This window comes from Eschscholzia californica, unplaced genomic scaffold (genome assembly GCF_041429995.1).
Source record: "Eschscholzia californica isolate CP2 unplaced genomic scaffold, dmEscCali1.0.p SCAF_3, whole genome shotgun sequence".
Lineage (NCBI taxonomy): Eukaryota > Viridiplantae > Streptophyta > Magnoliopsida > Ranunculales > Papaveraceae > Eschscholzia > Eschscholzia californica.
In genome coordinates, this window is record NW_028238420.1 from 29,707,295 (window position 1) to 29,724,019 (window position 16,725).

Below are 16,725 nucleotides of genomic sequence, written 5' to 3' on the forward strand. Positions count from 1 at the left end.
AAGAAAACAAAAACCATTGTTTACATAACGTAACTTTAACAACCATACTATTCTTTTTGTTTATGTTTAAATAACATCTAATGCTTCGAGCATACCTTCTTTATTCACTACATAAATGTTTACATTCACAACAAACAGTTTCTCTGTTTGCATAAATTGTTACCGGTATGACATATTCGTACTTGTTTATGGGAATACTATACACTTCCTTTCAAGTATTTGTTTTGAATACACACTTAATTATCTTCACCAGATTCTTACTTCTCTGTGGATATAATAAATTTTGATCGAAGTTAATATTGTTTTTTCTGGTGTTGGAAGAAATGAAAATGGAGGTTGACAGAACAACTATTGATTCACAAAAAAGGGATCACCAACTAGTACGGGAGTCTTTGGGCTCCGTATTTACTCACATAGGTCAGATATTTCTAGGAAGAGTGAAAGGTTTCCGAGAGGCTCTTGGGGCTATATACAATAGCTACAAAGAAAAACACCATCGAAGTCAATACTGGAATTATTTTTTGTTATCGGCAATTATTTTTGGTTTGGAGATATTTTATCTTTTGTAAATGGCACAAAGTTTTTGAAGTTAATATTTGATTTTCTATTTTTACTCAATTCTTCCATGTTTTCAACACTATCGAAGTTGTACAAAACATTAAATGAGATGATACGAGAAAAACATCGAAGTTGTACAGAACACTAAATGTTTACTTAACTAACCATGCAAAACTAGACCATAACATTTCTTAAAATGTTCACAAAAAAACATAATTTACTAAAAGCAATGCAAAATATGCAACCAAATATGCCTCCATATTGTGAAAGTTACCAACATCAAGAGCTATCATGAAATACTAAAACATTTTTAAATATGTTTATAACAAATGTAAATGGACCAAATATGTATCAATTTCGTTTTGACCCCTATGTTGTGACCAACTCATCGTTTTGGCCCCCAATTGTGTCCGGCAGTTCGTTTTGTTCCCAAAGGGCCAAATTTTTTATCAAATTATCTTCGGGGGCCAAAATAGAATTCTTTCTGAAAAAAATGATAAACACACAAAAGCCACATCACCTATTTCTTTTTCCTTCACTTCACCTTATCTCTCCTCCATCACACCCCCTCCTCTGCACCACATCTTTCTTCTCCGGCGAATGGTGACTGGCGGGAATAAAAATTCCGGGAGGATCCCCTTCGCCGGATAGTAGGTAGAGGGAGAGAATGGAAGAAGAAGAGAGAGAAGAAGAAGAGGAGAGAGAGAAAGAAGAAGGAGAGGGAAAGAAAGAATATTTTTTTTTAATGTTAAAGGTAACCAACCAGAATTTTTATTCTGGCCGGTCACCATTCGATAGAGGAGAAAGGTGAGGTGGAGAGAAGGTGGTGTGATAGAGGAGAGATAAGGTGAAATGGATGAGAAAGAAGTAGGTGATATGGCTTTTGTGTGTTTATCCTTTTTTTTAGAATTAATTCCATTTTGACCTCCGAGGATAATTTGGTAAAAAATTTGGCTCTTTGAGGCCAAAACGAACTGTCGGACACAATTGGGAGCCAAAACGGTGAGTTGATTACAATATGGGGGCCAAAACAGAATTAAACCTTTTTATTATTGATTGAATCTAAATAATCAGAGTTTAGATCGTCTGAATTAACTCAAAATCAATTCAAATTAGACTAGTTTTTTTTTTTTTTTTTTTTTTTGTTGAAAATACAAAACCGGACCAAAGAATTACAAGTTCAGATCATCAATCATGGTATCCAAAGATCTCCACATCTTGCTGACTTTGTGCTTCCTACTCCACTTTGCAAGAGCGTCTGCTTTGTCATTTGTTTTCCTTGGGCCAAACTGGAATTGGATATGCTCGAAGTGGTGTATGCGATCCCTGATTTGTTCTATATCGTGTTTTGACTGCCAGTTAATAGTGTTACTACCGTCCTGTATCTTTGTAATCAAGTTTTTGTTGTCGCTTTCGATAATAATGTGGTTCAGGCGAAGCTCCTCCGCCCATATGACCGCGGTCAGGATAGCCATACTTTCACATTCTTCCGCTGTTTGTCCCCTGATGCTGTCTGCTCTGGCCACCATGAACTCGCCCTTTGCATCGTGGATGATGTTTCCGATACCTGCTGGGACTGAGAAGGTCTTGAAAGAGGCATCAACATTAATTTTGAGGAAAGGAGGTGGGGGTGGCAGCCATTGAGGCTTGACTGCGTTGCTTTTAGCACTCTGTTGCAATGGTAGTTTTGTGGTATAACTTTGAATCTGTTGAATAAGTTGCATGGGTTTGATTGTTTTCTTCCCGAAACAGGAATCGCATCTCGCTTTCCAGATAAACCACATTATTTTTGCAAATTTTTCCATCGTCTCGTTTTCCAGCGTGGACCAACTCAAGATCCACTCAGTCACCGATTCAATACCGTCAGTTCTAATGTTATAGTGGAACCAGATTGCCCTGGCTAAGTTGCACCGAATAAGTACGTGCGTTGCTCGGTCCCCACCTTTTTGCTTCTCTTGCTAAGTGCACCAGGCTTGGTTGGTCCCCTGTTTGGGGTGTGTTCGGCGAGGGCGCCTTTAGTTAGTAGAGGGCCCTCTCTCGGTTTGTTTTGCCGTTGCAAATTAGACTAGTTAGATTAGATAAGAAAAATGTTTCGTCATTTCGAAATTTATTTCGAGTTAATTCACGCTTTGAATTATATTTCAAATCTCATATAGAGAAAACAATGGAAATGGACTTTAAAATAAGCAAACACTAACTAACACCATTTTTAAGAATGGAGATGGAATGATGATTCATTAAACAGAATTTGGCTTTATATTAGGAGGAGGATCAAGAACCACAAATATTTGAGAATTTCCCGTTCAACTTTTGACAGAGAACTAATCCTCCCCTCTAGGTTGAAGTATCAGTCCAGGCATAAGAGATACCAAAATTGCCCATACTTTTCTTACTAAATCACCTTACAAAATGATATTTTTTAATAAATAAGTTCAAAATTATTGAAATGAATGAAATGTTAATGAGGTTGACCTTGAATATAGATGTTTGGCTCTTATTAGTTCTCAATCATATTTAGGTTATACGTGTAACTTGTCTCGATAGTTATTTATAATGAAAGTTATCTTTGATGAGTTAGAAGTTTTATTTTGTTGCAAATGACGAGTTATAAGTTGATACGTTAAAACAAAAAATAAAACGAAATAACATAAAATAAAAAATTCAAGAAATATGAAGTTGGAAATTGAAAGTTGTGATGTTTTCGCCCTTTTTAATTACGCAAATATCCCTTTGTATATACTTTTTCTTTTTCGTTTTTGTTAGTTCATCTTGGGCTCGTACACGCGAGTATTCAAGGTTAAAATTTAGAATAATTTTATGTATAATTGATAAAGTGTTTTCTTATTGTCTGAATCTGAACATTCTAAGTTTGAATCGTCAGAATTAAATTTACCCGAAATCAATTCGAATTAGACTAGTCAGCCAAGAAAAAAGTTTCGTTGGATTCGAGTCAATTCAGACTCCCAATTAGATTTGATATTTTGAAATTATAATTTTTTTCTATATTAATTTTGCCTAAAACTAACATTAATCCGGTAAAATTGGACTCAATGTCTATTTTTTAACCGAGCGAGGACTAATTGCCCACTTCTTGACAATGTTTGGATTTTATTACTAGTTCTTCCAAAAACTAACCCTTATTATTTAAAAATAAAATTAGTTTTTAATTAGGATACCAAATGAGGGTATTTTCGTCATTGTGTTTCCTAAGTTGTTTTCTGTTTGAAGTTGAACCCACAAATATTTCTGACCATGTAGAAACTTTCAACTAATAAAGTGCAAAAATTATATATATTTTTAATTAATTAATTTAATTTAATTTTAGCTATAAATCTAGGTGTTGATTTGAACTGAGACCGTGCATCCTTTGTACTTATCCTCTTCTGTCAGTTTAGTTTTAAAATTGTCTTTATTTAGGGAGAAAACTAAAGGAGCTAAAGATAGAAAGAGAAAGGTGATAAAATAGAACTTGAAGAAGCTCTTGATTGGTTCTTTAGGTTTTGTTTCATGTAATCAGTGCCATTAGACTTTCTGGGTATGTTAAAAAATCTCTTTTTAATACTTTAAATTCCTAAAAAATTTCAATTTCAGCTTGTAATTGGTCATTTAAGATGTGGGTTTTTCTTAACTTTTCTTGTTAAAGAAAAATCCAGACATGAATTAGTGTTTAAGTTTGTTTTGTTGTGGAATAGATTATTGAAACTAGTGATTCTTTTAGATAATTTTGAGGTTTGGTTTATTGGCATTGATATTGATTTGTTCTGTTCTTTGTGATTAAAGTGCTAAAGTTTATTAGTATGTAGTATTTTGAGCTAGGGTTCAATCCTTTCTGGGCAAATTACAAGCAGAATTTATGTGTTTGTGGTGTGAGAATTGAGAAAGAAATTGTTCTTGAGGAAATGGTAGAGTATGGGGTAGGGTTATGTTGTATAAATTTACTATGATGTTTGTTATTTTTAAGTGTCTGAATCTGAGTTGTCTGAGTTTGATATATTTGTAGTCAGGAGCACAAATAGAAGTTTAGGTTAATTCAGACAATTCAGACTTGTTTTTGTGTCTGACTCAAATCATCCCGAGCCATTCATTCCGACGACTCTGATACATGAGTGAGTCCCGAGAAACAACATTCTGAAATATAACTTGAGACCATTCAGATCTCGAGCCAGATACATGAGTACCAACATTCTGAAATCTAACTCGAGAGTCGAGACCATTGAGATCTCGAGTCAGATTTCATATCTGATCTCGAAGACAACGAAACACTACTTTAGGTCTATTAAGTTACCTGTTTTTTCTTCATTAAACATGCACTTTTCGATTATTATTTACTTGATTTTAGAATTATTTTGTATCTTAATTGATTGTGCTAAAAAATCTAGTTTTTGATAATTCAATTATATGATTTATTTCAGAGTGATTTTGAATTGAAAATGGAGCCTTTAGAGTCTACAAGGATTGTTTTTAATAGAATTGAAAAACTAGAACCCGAGAACGTCTCAAAAATTGTTGGATATCTCCTTCAACAAGAAAATGGCGATCGAGATATGATACGTTTGGCATTTAGCCCTGACAATGCCATCTTCTCTTTAATAAACAAGGTGAAACTCGAAATGGGATTGTCATCTGAACAACTTTCAACTCAAACTCTACCTTCTGCAAACTCGGAACCCATTTCGAACCTCCCCATAAAACTCACCCCCTTCTTGCCTGGTTCATCCTATTCGTTTTCGTTTCCGCCAACTTACTCCATTCCAACTTCGTATTGGGAAGAACATCTATTTTCTCCAAATTACCCGGAATTTACAATTGATGATTCCAATCTGCAAAACCAGACTCATCATTCATTGGTCTTGGATGATCAATTAGAGCATGTTAACTCAGTGGGACATGATGGTTTTAGTAACTACTACTTCTTGGAATCTGCATTCGGAAATCTGAATTCAAGAATCTGTCGAAGATCTCCAAGTTTGCCTGAATTCCCTGTGAAAACGTGCCATTATTTCAACAAAGGATTCTGTAAACATGGTAATAATTGTAGATACTTTCATGGACAACCCTTAACAACTAGCTTTTCTCAGAGTTTCAATGGAGGTGAGGTGGTTAGAGAAGAAAATGTTTTCTGTCTTGGGTCTCTTGAGAAGTTAGAAATGGAACTTACAGAGCTTTTGAGAGCGAGACGAGGGTACCCAATTTCAATTGCATCCTTGCCCATGTTATATTACGAAAAATATGGACGGACCCTTCAAGCCGAGGGTTACTTGACGGAAAGCCAAAGACATGGAAAATCTGGTTATAGCCTTACAAAGCTTCTTGCTCGATTAAAGAACAGTATTCAACTAATTGACAGGTAAATTATCATACTTTATAAGAACTCATAAGTTTTACTTGTAGTTCACTTTTCTGAATTAACACAACATTTGTCTACACTTTGTTTTTTGGGGCTAACGAGGAGATGATTTGGATAGGTTATACTTTTCAATCAACTTTTAAAACCAGAATGACGATGGAATTCTAATACATTTTCATATATCGACTTAATTGATTGGATTTGTACCTTTTATTTTATATTTTGAGTTTCAGACCTCATGGACAGCACGCAGTTGTTTTAGCGGAAGATGCTCCTAATTTCATGGAGTATCGAGGTGACAAGGCTGACCCAGGTGGAGTTGTTTCTGGGTCTCGGCAAATTTACCTCACTTTTCCTGCCGAAAGCACTTTTACTGAAGAAGATGTTGCTAACTACTTCACGTAATGAGAGCGTAATTAATGAAAATTCAAGTTAGATACTTCTTAGAGCATCGACATATTAAGTCTTAACTTTGTCGGCTTTCTGGGTTTCCAGGAACTATGGACCAGTTCAAGATGTAAGAATTCCTTGCCAGCAGAAAAGAATGTTCGGGTTCGTCACTTTTGTCCATCCCGAAACTGTTAAGATGATCTTAACCAAGGGAAATCCCCATTTTGTACGCGGGGCTCGAGTTTTAATCAAACCATATAGGGAGAAGTCAAGACTTGTAGTTGGCAGGTAACTTGCTTCTTTTTCCTAAGTATTAGTTCTTGTGTAATTGAAATTTCTACTTCTGATTGATGTGAAGAGAATTTTGATTTTATGACTTCTTTCACTGCAGGAAGTATTCAGAGAAAATCGAGTCTCCAATTTACAACCCTTCTCACTTTCTTACCATGCATGATTCGGAGCTTCACTCGGGTAACTAGGACTATCACAAGTTACAGTATCTATCTAGACATAGAATCATTATCTTCGGTTATTTTCGTTTTTGAGATTCGTATACAAGTTTCAGAAAAATCAGGACTCAGTCCATATGATGTGTTATCTGCAAAAACTTATAGAAGTTTAGTTCATTTTGTGGGATAGATCACAAAAAAAACTGGACGTTGTATCCCTAAATGGTTTCGACCTAACCAAAATTCATCTTGTGGGATAAATCATGGTTAAAAAACCACCTTAACGATTTATCTACTGTAATGAAAGTATCTAATGAACATTCACTTCACAGTGCATGGAGTTCGTGATACATCAAGATTACTCAGGAAGCAGTTTATTGGAGTGCATGAGCAGGCACTTGAGCTTGAGAGAAGACGCCTTTCCGAGTTGCAGTTAGCAACCAAGCCAATAGCAAGCCAACCCTATCTTGGTTTCATGGAAGATTTTAAACTCCCTGAAGGTCTGATATTTCCCGATCAAGTTTATCTATAAAACTTAATCTAATAATTAATATATTTTTGGGCCAATATGTAGTATAGACTTAAAGAAATGTTACCCTGTTAATTGCTCTTAATTCTTGTTCCTTCTAATTTTCATTTTCTTAATTCGGCTACTGTGTTTGCAGATTTTCAGTACTCATCAACCACAGACCGTTTCAGTTATTTGCTTGATGTTATAAACGACACTTCTACAAGTGATGATAGAGCAAGGAATACTAATTATGCTGATCAAGAGAGCGGGTAACATTTTATGACTTCAAATTTATCTGCAGTTCTCTGAAAGAATGTGTTAGTGAAGTTTGCGGCTAACAGGTGCAGGGAAAAGGTTATATTACTAAATGGTAGGAATCACGGAGAACATGAAACTAGCTAATACGGTTAACCCTAGGAAGATCGAATGGTGTAGATCGTTCAGTACGCGATCTAACACTTTTGTCGATACCAACCATATATTTCCCTGATTTAAGCACCTCCTGAATCCACTGGCCTAGTTCGACGCTGCTACATGATTTTGTCCTGGCACTCAGGGCGGCCCTGGACCACCCCAGGCTTCTTGACCAATTAAGGCACGGAACCCACCCAAAAGGCGAATATGCAAGATAAGGTGCTAACCTGCTAATATATAACCTAAGTCCAGAAGTTCTTAAGAAGTGTTGGACTAAGTGCATTGTGCATGAACCTTCTGGTTCACATAAGTAGATTAGCATGTGCTAGCCTACTATGAGTTTCACCCTAGCCGGCGCTTAACCAAAATGAACTGAACACGAGGATAAAAAGACACCTTAACTTGTTTTCTGTAACACCCCAAGCCTTAGCGGTTGTTGATATTGTCCCCGCTTCAACCACCTCACACAGGTATGAAGTTTTGTTTCTGGCGAAGGCACCACAAGCCTACCCAAAAGGCCTCGGTACTTACTAAGCTTGAGCGTACACCTATAGCCCAGTCTTTGGACACTCTTGCGTGCAATGTGGGATATCATTATCCCCCACCCTCAGCGAAGAGCCGTCCTCGGCTCTGATACCACTTTGTAACGCCCCAAGCCGTAGCAGTTGTTGATATTGTCCCCACTTTAACCACCTCACACAGGTATGGGGTTTTGTTCTTGGCGAAGGCACCGCAAACCCACCCGAAAGGCCTCGGTACTTACTAAGCTTGGGCGTACACCTATAGCCCAGTCTCTGGACACTCTTGCGAGCACTGTGGGACTATCACATTTTCATTTTTTGTTCTTCTCCTTTAACTAAAATGTTATAATTTTCTTATGAAAATCAACTTATTGGTTTCTCGAAAAATGATTGCTTTTGCAGCAGCCAATGTATAAATCTCCCAGAGAGTCCATTTGCATCTCCAATCGTGAACAGCGTTTCAGCAGTAATGTAGAATGCCACCACAAATAGTTTCTCAAATGGTTACAGATTCGGTTTGAACAGAATAAATTTAGAAATCAGCAGGAAAGAAGAAGGAATTCTAGAGGTATTAAAAAAATTGTTTCGTTTTTACAGTTATTTAGAAGTTTCGTCTCGATCAATTAAAATCAAGATTAAAGTCAAGTTTCAATACCAAGTAAGAAGAAGAAGAAGAATTGAGATCAATTATTCATTTAGCATAAGAAGAAGGTTTCCTCCCTGTTGGGTTGAAGAAAGTAAAATAGAGGGAGAAATGATACAACAAGCTAAAATGTATCAATTTTCACACTTCTCTTTTGTAATAGAATTGAGTTAGAATGGAGGATCTTTGAGAAAATAAATGTAATATGTAGTTTACCTTAAATTAATAACAAAAGAGTGCAAATCTCACATGAAATAAATAACAAAGAGTTAGTAATTTGTAGTGTATTGTTCGCTACGGTTGAATCTTTCGGTGCTCGGAAAGAAGTTCTTTTGGAAACCGCTCGCCCCCAATGTTGTAGATGGCAATATTAGTTTTATCGATAATAATCTGATGCTTACTATCAATTATATTATGTATCTATTGTATCTTTGCGTGCTCACACAGGAGTTTCTGTTTAAAAGGTTCACATGGTTTATAGAGGAAAATAAACTTCACTCCTGGAGATCAAACCCTGTTGAGGTTGTAGACAATGCCACAACGGTATTGTGAAATATCGACTTTGATTGATCGATAGAGAGAGAGAGAGACCGAGTAGTATAGGGTAGGAGAGAGAGAGCTTTGTAAAATATTTCTTATGTATAGAAGTAAAATACTAATCCTAGTTTGAGTACAATACATATTTGATATATACAAAAAGTATTTACAAACTCTCTTGATGGTTATCCTAATAATGGTAACCATTAAAACCTAATACTAAACCGACCGGGTCGGTGGACCCAGTCGGATCGGATAGGCTGGACGTCTGTCCTAATACTCCCCCTCAAGTTGGAGCAGGAATGGTAATGAGGCCCAACTTGCCAGTCAGCTTCTGTAGGGCTTCATCTCCAAGTGGCTTCGTATAAATTTTTGCGAGTTGTTCTGAAGTCGGTATGTATTGAGGGAGGATGAGTTTGGATTTTATCTTTTCACGAACTAAGTGATAATCTATTTCAATGTGCTTAGTTCGTTCATGAAAAACTGGATTGTCAGTGATGTGAAGAACTGTCTTGTTGTCACAATGCACAGGCATTGGACTGGAGTGTGGAATAACAAAATCCTAGAGAAGGGATTTCAACCACTGAAGTTCACATGTTGGGGTGGCTAACGCCCGATATTCTGCCTCAGTGGAAGAGCGAGCAACTGTATGTTGCTTCTTTGATTTCAAGGATAACGAATTAGATCCTAACATGGTTAAGTATCTCGTAGTGGAGCGACGGGTAGAAGGACATCCTGCCCAATCAGAATCGGTATATCTTGAAATAACGAGAGAGCTATTGGCTTATAAAAGGAGACCTTTGCTAATAGACCCTTTGAGATAACGCAGAACCCGGTGAGCAGCAGTGAGATGTATGTCTGTCGGAGTTTGTATGAATTGACTTAGATTATTAACCGCATAACAGATATCAGGACGTGTAGCCGTCAAGTACAGGAGACGACCAATTAATCTTTTAAAACCGATGGATCGGGAAGTGGAGTTCCGTTCGAAACAGTTAAACGAGATTTCTGTTCCATGGGAAACAGAGACACTTTGGAAGCCATGAGGCCGGAATCCTATAAGATATCCAGTGTACTTTCTTTGACATAGAAAGATGCCCTTTTCTAGGCGAGACACTTCAATACCTAAAAAATAATGAAGTCGACCAAGATCCTTTAAGGAAAAAGTGTTATCAAGGAAGGATTTTAAAGCAGAGATTACTTTAGAATCATTGCCAGTGATAACGATGTCACCTACGTAAACAAGTACGTAAATCTGGACAGATTTTTGGGAATACGTGAAAAGGGAGTAATCAGAGAGAGACTATACAAACCCATGATCGACTAGGGCAGTCGAAAATTTTGAGAACCGTTGTTAGGACGTCTGTTTGAAACCATAAAGGGATTTGTTTAGTTTACAGACCCGATTCTCCCCCTTACTGTGAAAACTCGGAGGAGGTTTCATACAAACCTCTTCACCCAAGTCGCCTTGTAGAAAGGCATTGTTAACATCCAATTGATGGAATAGCTGGCCTTTGATGGCGGCAATGGACAAAAGGACTCGAACAATGACTAGTTTAGCAACGGGTGCAAATGTGTCATGATAGTCGAGTCCCTCAATTTGAGTATAACCTTTAGCGACCAATCGAGCTTAGTAACGTTCGATTGATCCGTCAGACTTAAACTTAATCTTATAAACCCTTGCATCTAATTGGTCGTTTACTAGGTGAGAGATTAGTAAGGGCCCAAGTGTTATTGGATTCCAAAGCGGCGATTTCTTTGGACATTACCTCTCGCCAAAGAGGAGAAGACATAGTCTGTTTAGAGGAAGTGGGTTCTTGAGCATTGAGAACCGTGGTGAGGAAAACCTGATGAGAGGGAGAGAACTGCAAGACCGAGAGGCACACAGATAGAGGATGAGTAACGAAATCAGAGAAACCTGAAAACGGTATAGTAAGTGCATTGCAATCAGAATCAGCCAATCGAGCAGGCGGTCGACGAATGCGAGGAGGGCGCCCTGAAGGAGGAGTAGGGGAGGAAAGTGGCTCAGGGATGCTGATAAAACTGCTAGAGCCAGCGGGGGTGCCCGTAGAGAATTTAAGGCCAGAATCAGTCGGGGATATGGGAGCGCCCGTAGACATAGCAGGATCACAGCAGGCCAGAGGAGGAGTATCCTGAAGAAAACCCGAAGGTTGAATTGGTGTCTGTGGGCACCCACTAGACAAATCGAGAGGAAGTGGAGAGGTAAACGTCAGATAGACGTAAGAGCCGTCGTCCGTCAATGTAATGAAGGGACGAGAAGACGTGAGAGCGCCAGCCGGAGAATTCATTGGGAATTAATTCTCATGGAAAGTGACGTTGTGAGTAGAGAATATTTTTTGGTAGAGGGATTGTAAATACGATGGCCCTTTTGACCGTGTCGATAACCAACAAAAATTCCCTCTATCGTAAGCGCATCAAACCTAGTTTGGATATTAGTGTTGTGGGCAAAGCTGAAGGATATATTGCCTCAGTCAGAAGGAATGGTATCCTTCCGAAGGAGTGTCCTTCGACCAAGGTTGCAATGCGTACATTTTGTCGAATATCTTAATGACCTTACTCATAAGATCATTAGTCCGGTCCAATTAGGGGTCGTAATGCTTAGCTAGAAGCCAACTACGATCGTCGGATACCTTCGGTAATCCGCGGCTAACATAGACCGGATCGTACAAGGCTTACACATAAGAGTAATGATTTGAACGGAGAGAATTGACTAGAAAGAGAATGGCAAATAAGTGGATTGGATCCATTATTGGTAAGTCCATAGTAGTTCGGAGAAGTCCGAAGAGATATAAACATGTCCGGGCCAGAAAGGGAGGCACGGAAAGGCTTTAGGTGGGCCGGCCATGTGATGGCCGACTAAGGCAAGGGGCCGGCCATTACATGGCAAGTTAGGCCCATAGTGGGCCGGCCAAGGAAGCCCATAAAGGGCTACGTTGGCCGACCACTCAAGGGAACCCTAAAGAGAGTAATTTTGGAAGTTACTTTATAATTAGGTTTTAGGAATCCTAGTTTGGGTCTAATACCTCTTCTAGGGATTTCTATATATACCTAATTAGACAACCTAAAGAGAAGAATTCTAGAGACAATTCTCAAGAGGAAAAACTGTCAACTGAAAGAGTTTTCAGAATATCCATCTCACAGAGAGAGAGAGAAAAGGAGTTTTCTCAAGTATCTAGTCAAGAAGAAGGAGTTCTTCATCTCAACCTTCAAGAAGGTCCTAGCTGACTGAAAGGAGGGAGTTCAAGTTATATACTCGGTGTCTCAAGTAGAGGAGCTGCACTTGGAGCTCTTATCTTCCGAATACTGGTCGGGATTTAGTTCGTGGGAAAGTGATTAAGAGGTAATCTTCTTTCCATTCTAGTTCATTGATATGTTCATGTATAGATCCTGGAAACTAGTGTTAAACATAGAGATGTTTGAGATTCCGCTAACAACACTAGACAATTAGGTGTATGAGATACCCCTAGAACCCTTCAGTGGCATCACGAGCCGTTTGCATGAACTATCTTTGACTAGACGAATTAGATTCAAACTTGAACAACTAGATAATAGTGTTTAAATGGAGATTCAAGCATATTTTGATTAGATCAATTAGGGTTTTGAATGTGATTCAATGACCTAAAACACTAAAAAAAACATAGTTTTATGGAAAGGGTTTTCATAAACAAGCTTTAGGTTTTAAGTTTTTTGATAACAATCATCAAAACCATGAAGATTGGTTGATGAATTTGTCAAAAACAGTACCTAACAGCAACTGGAACAAAGAAAAACAGAAAAGAAATCAGTTGGAACACTAGGGTTTCCAAAAATTTTGGAAACCCAGCTGGCCGGACCTGTCAGGACGCGTCCGCGCCGGACCAGCACGTCTCGCACAGCTAGTCCGAGACCGGGTGGGACACGGACTGGAAATCCCAGTCCGTGAAGGATCAGGAATCCTAGTCCGAGTTGGTCTAGGAGTCCGGGACTCTCGGGTCTCGGACATCCCAGAGCGTCTAGGACGCGTCTGGGATATCCCAGTCCAACACAAACTAGGAGTCCGACACTCTCGGGTCTCGGACGTCCCAGCGCGTGGAAGACGCGTCTGGGATATCCCAGTCCGAGACGGAATAGGAGTCCGAGACAGACGCATCTCGGACATCCCTGACGCGTCTAGGACGCGCTCGAGGGAATCCTATTAAATCTCGGTCTAGGACCGTAACACTGGACAGAGCACCAGACGCATCCAGAATGCATCTGGAGAGACCGGACGCATCTAGGATGCGAATGGAACCTTCCAGACGCGCCTGGGATGCGACCGGAGCATCCAGAAGCGTCTAGGACGCATCTGGACGCGTCCAGTACGGATCCCGAGCAGGATGCCCGTGCCGTTCGTGCACAAAAGTGTCTGGGACGCGACTTTGATGCACAAGTGCATCTCGGACTGAGCATCCGAGATGGCCTATGTGTTGTCCCAGCACGAGACACGTAAGGGACACGTCTCAAAGTTCCAACAGCTCTCGGACTGAGCATCCGAGAGGAGATATACCTGACCCGATGGTCTGGACGTGTCTAGGCCGCGTCTAGGACGCATCTTAGACATCTCATCCGAGATGCCTATGGTCTTTCCTAGGCCAGAAGCGTCTAGCTAGGCTAGGACGCGTCTGCCCGAGAGACTGAGCACGACAGGAACGTGTTGTCTTATGGTCCGAACCTTGACTAGGCTAAGTCAAGGGTTGACCCGAGACCAGTCAAAGGACCTTGACCAGGGTTGACTTAGGTCTTTTTGAGTTTGACTCGAGGGCTTTTGGGCCTTGACCTTAGTGGGAGTTTTTTCAGACCTTTTTTCTCCCGGTTCCAAGCATAGTTTTTCCGACATTGACCCGGGTTATAGGAGAGCCCGAAAGGAGTTTTTCCTTATATTGACTTAGGGAATAATTAAGGAAGAAACATAATGTGCTTCTAGTTTGAGTTTATGAATACAAACTTTAGAGCCCATTAGACATAGAGATGTCACAGTTTCTTACAATTAGCTATACGAGACATAGCAAACCTAGAAACGAATCTAGGATACACACTTTTATTATGAATGTCATATTATTGTATGTATGGATGTATGTGATTGCGTAGAATAGTATACCTTTAGATAAGATTATCGTTTCTTGTTCTAAGAACAAGTGGTTGTGCCCGAATAATACTTAGACTGTAGGGTCTTAGAATCTATTGACGAACTGAACGATGAGATCATGGTTCAAGTGGGAGTAGTCAATAGAGGTTCTTGGATACGAATCCAAATGAACTATAGGCGAACAAGAAATAAACTTAAAAGATGAGATCTTTTAAGGGGGTAATACTAAGATTTAACAAATCATTACGCAAACCCACATAAACTTTTACGTAATAAATCATGAATGGTTATGCTAGAGTTCACAGTAACGCAACTTGATAAATTACGTAATAAGTCCCAAAAAGAATTTTGAGTAAAGCCTACCCAGATTGAGACACCTGTTGAGCCTTTGTTCATCGATGGTGGGTCATGCCAAAGCAGGGTGCAATCTTTTACCTCGGGACAATACGGGTAGATCTATAAAGAGGTCTACATGTCTAAATGGTTATTCTCAACGAGTCAGCAAAAGGGTGTTGGATTTCGGGGCTAAAGGACGATTTAACGTTTAAATGTTAAATTCGTTAACCAAGAACCATAGGAGTATGATCAGTAAGATGTTACTCACCCAGGACGACGAATTAAGGGCAGTGCCAAAGTACGCTTAATTTCGAAGGAATGGGATCTTGGAATTATATTATTCTTAGGGGAAAACAGATATAGAATAATATATGCAAATTAAGAAAAATTGCCAGGATAACAAGTTTAATCACTTTCGCATTTCTTACATGTAGTTTAATTATGACAAACAACAACATCTTCAACCTCTACACCGTACTTGAGAAGTTGAACGATACCAACTTTGTTCAATGGGAAAGAAATCTGAGAAAGATTCTTGGAGCAAGAGCCGAAGTATTAGACACTCCAATCCCCGTGCTTTCAGAAACCTCTTCGAAGAGCGTAAGCAAGTAGACGTTGTCTGAAGGAAGTCAGCGCCAATAACCAGTTTAATGCTAATGTCCATGGAAAGGAAATATCAAGATATGTTCGTTGACATGGATGCATACATCATCATTCGACGACTCAGAGAAGTGTTTGGAACACAATGTCGAATGGAGAGATTTAGAATCACAATGGTGACACTGGGAAAACGACTTGAGAAAGGGAAATATGTTCGTCACCATGTTTTTGAGATGATTGATCACTTCAAAGACATGGAATGGATGGGATCTCCTATGCCAGTCGAAATGGCGGTTGACCTCATCCTGAATTCACTAGATGAGAGTTATCAGGATGTAGTAACAGACTTTGAAGATAAGTTTGGCCAAGTTTCCTTTGAAAGTCTACTCGCAATTCTGGAAGTAGCTGAAAGAAAGATCAGCGCACCTGAAACTATAAAAGAAATTCTAAGTGGTCAGGAGAGTGAAAATACGGGAACGGAAGACGTTAGAAGAAGGAGAAAATCTGGCAAAAGAATGGGCAAGAAAGTGCCAAAACCCAGAACTATCCTTCCTAACAAAAGGTGTCTAGTATGCGGTAGTACATCTCATATCCGGTTAAGAGATTGCCCGCGTTACTTGGAAGAATTAAAGGAACGGAACTGGGAGTTCCGTACAAGGTAAAAATTATTAAACGTTATTCAATTAAATACTATTTCCTCAAGGTATGTGATACCTAAAAGACTCTTATCATTATCAATGATAGGAGCAAGTGGGAGCTAAGTATTTATTGAAGAGGAGATGAACCTGTCAAAAGCTAAGAACGCAAGAGTTGCTGGAAAAGCTCAAGAAGGATCATAGACTCAATAGGCATTACTTTAAACCAGTTTTAGTATTCTTTTTCTTTTAGAACATTGACTCTGTAATGAGATTATGGGAGTGAATAAAATATTTGGTATTTTATGATGTTCTTAAAAGAGCCTATTTAACTTTTAAAGAATTATACCAAGCGATCCGACTTAGTCATTCTAATCTAGTCAAATAAACTTAAAAGAACATGAATGAAACTAAAGTTGTTTGGTCACGTATCTCTCAACAATAGTTAATCATGGTTTGGACAAATAAATTTGACAAGATCTCTTATGACAAAACAGAGGTCAATTAATCGTAGAAACTCATGTTAGACATAAAAACCTACGGTTAATGTGACTAGAATGGACTAAGAACTAGATTTTGGAAAAGTTTTAGAAACCAATCCTAAATCAAGAAATGGGTCGAAGTGACAAAAGAATATGATAAGATCATAAGTTCGAAAG

The 16,725-nt window shown here is 38.8% G+C and overlaps 2 protein-coding genes across 5 annotated transcripts; one reads left to right on the plus strand and one right to left on the minus strand.

The window, feature by feature from the left end:
- Nucleotides 1–1,730: 1,730 nt before the first annotated feature.
- On the minus strand, nt 1,731–2,363 carry LOC147549423 (uncharacterized). The gene has a single exon (XM_086668296.1). The coding sequence runs from the start codon at nt 2,361–2,363 to the stop codon at nt 1,731–1,733; it is 633 nt and encodes a 210-aa protein (XP_086524422.1).
- A 1,451-nt stretch (nt 2,364–3,814) lies between these two features.
- On the plus strand, nt 3,815–9,109 carry LOC147549424 (zinc finger CCCH domain-containing protein 18-like). 4 transcript variants are annotated; one of them, XM_086666473.1, is made up of 8 exons: nt 3,815–4,093; nt 4,971–5,905; nt 6,139–6,306; nt 6,401–6,583; nt 6,687–6,766; nt 7,077–7,244; nt 7,410–7,524; nt 8,593–9,109. In XM_086666473.1, the coding sequence occupies exons 2-8, from the start codon at nt 4,989–4,991 to the stop codon at nt 8,663–8,665; spliced, it is 1,704 nt and encodes a 567-aa protein (XP_086522599.1). In that variant the 5' UTR covers nt 3,815–4,093; nt 4,971–4,988; the 3' UTR covers nt 8,666–9,109. The 4 variants fall into 4 exon arrangements, with proteins under 4 accessions (XP_086522599.1, XP_086522600.1, XP_086522602.1 ...); XM_086666474.1 differs by having other exon boundaries at nt 3,862–4,093; nt 8,596–9,109; XM_086666476.1 differs by having other exon boundaries at nt 3,925–4,012; nt 8,596–9,109.
- Nucleotides 9,110–16,725: the final 7,616 nt, after the last annotated feature.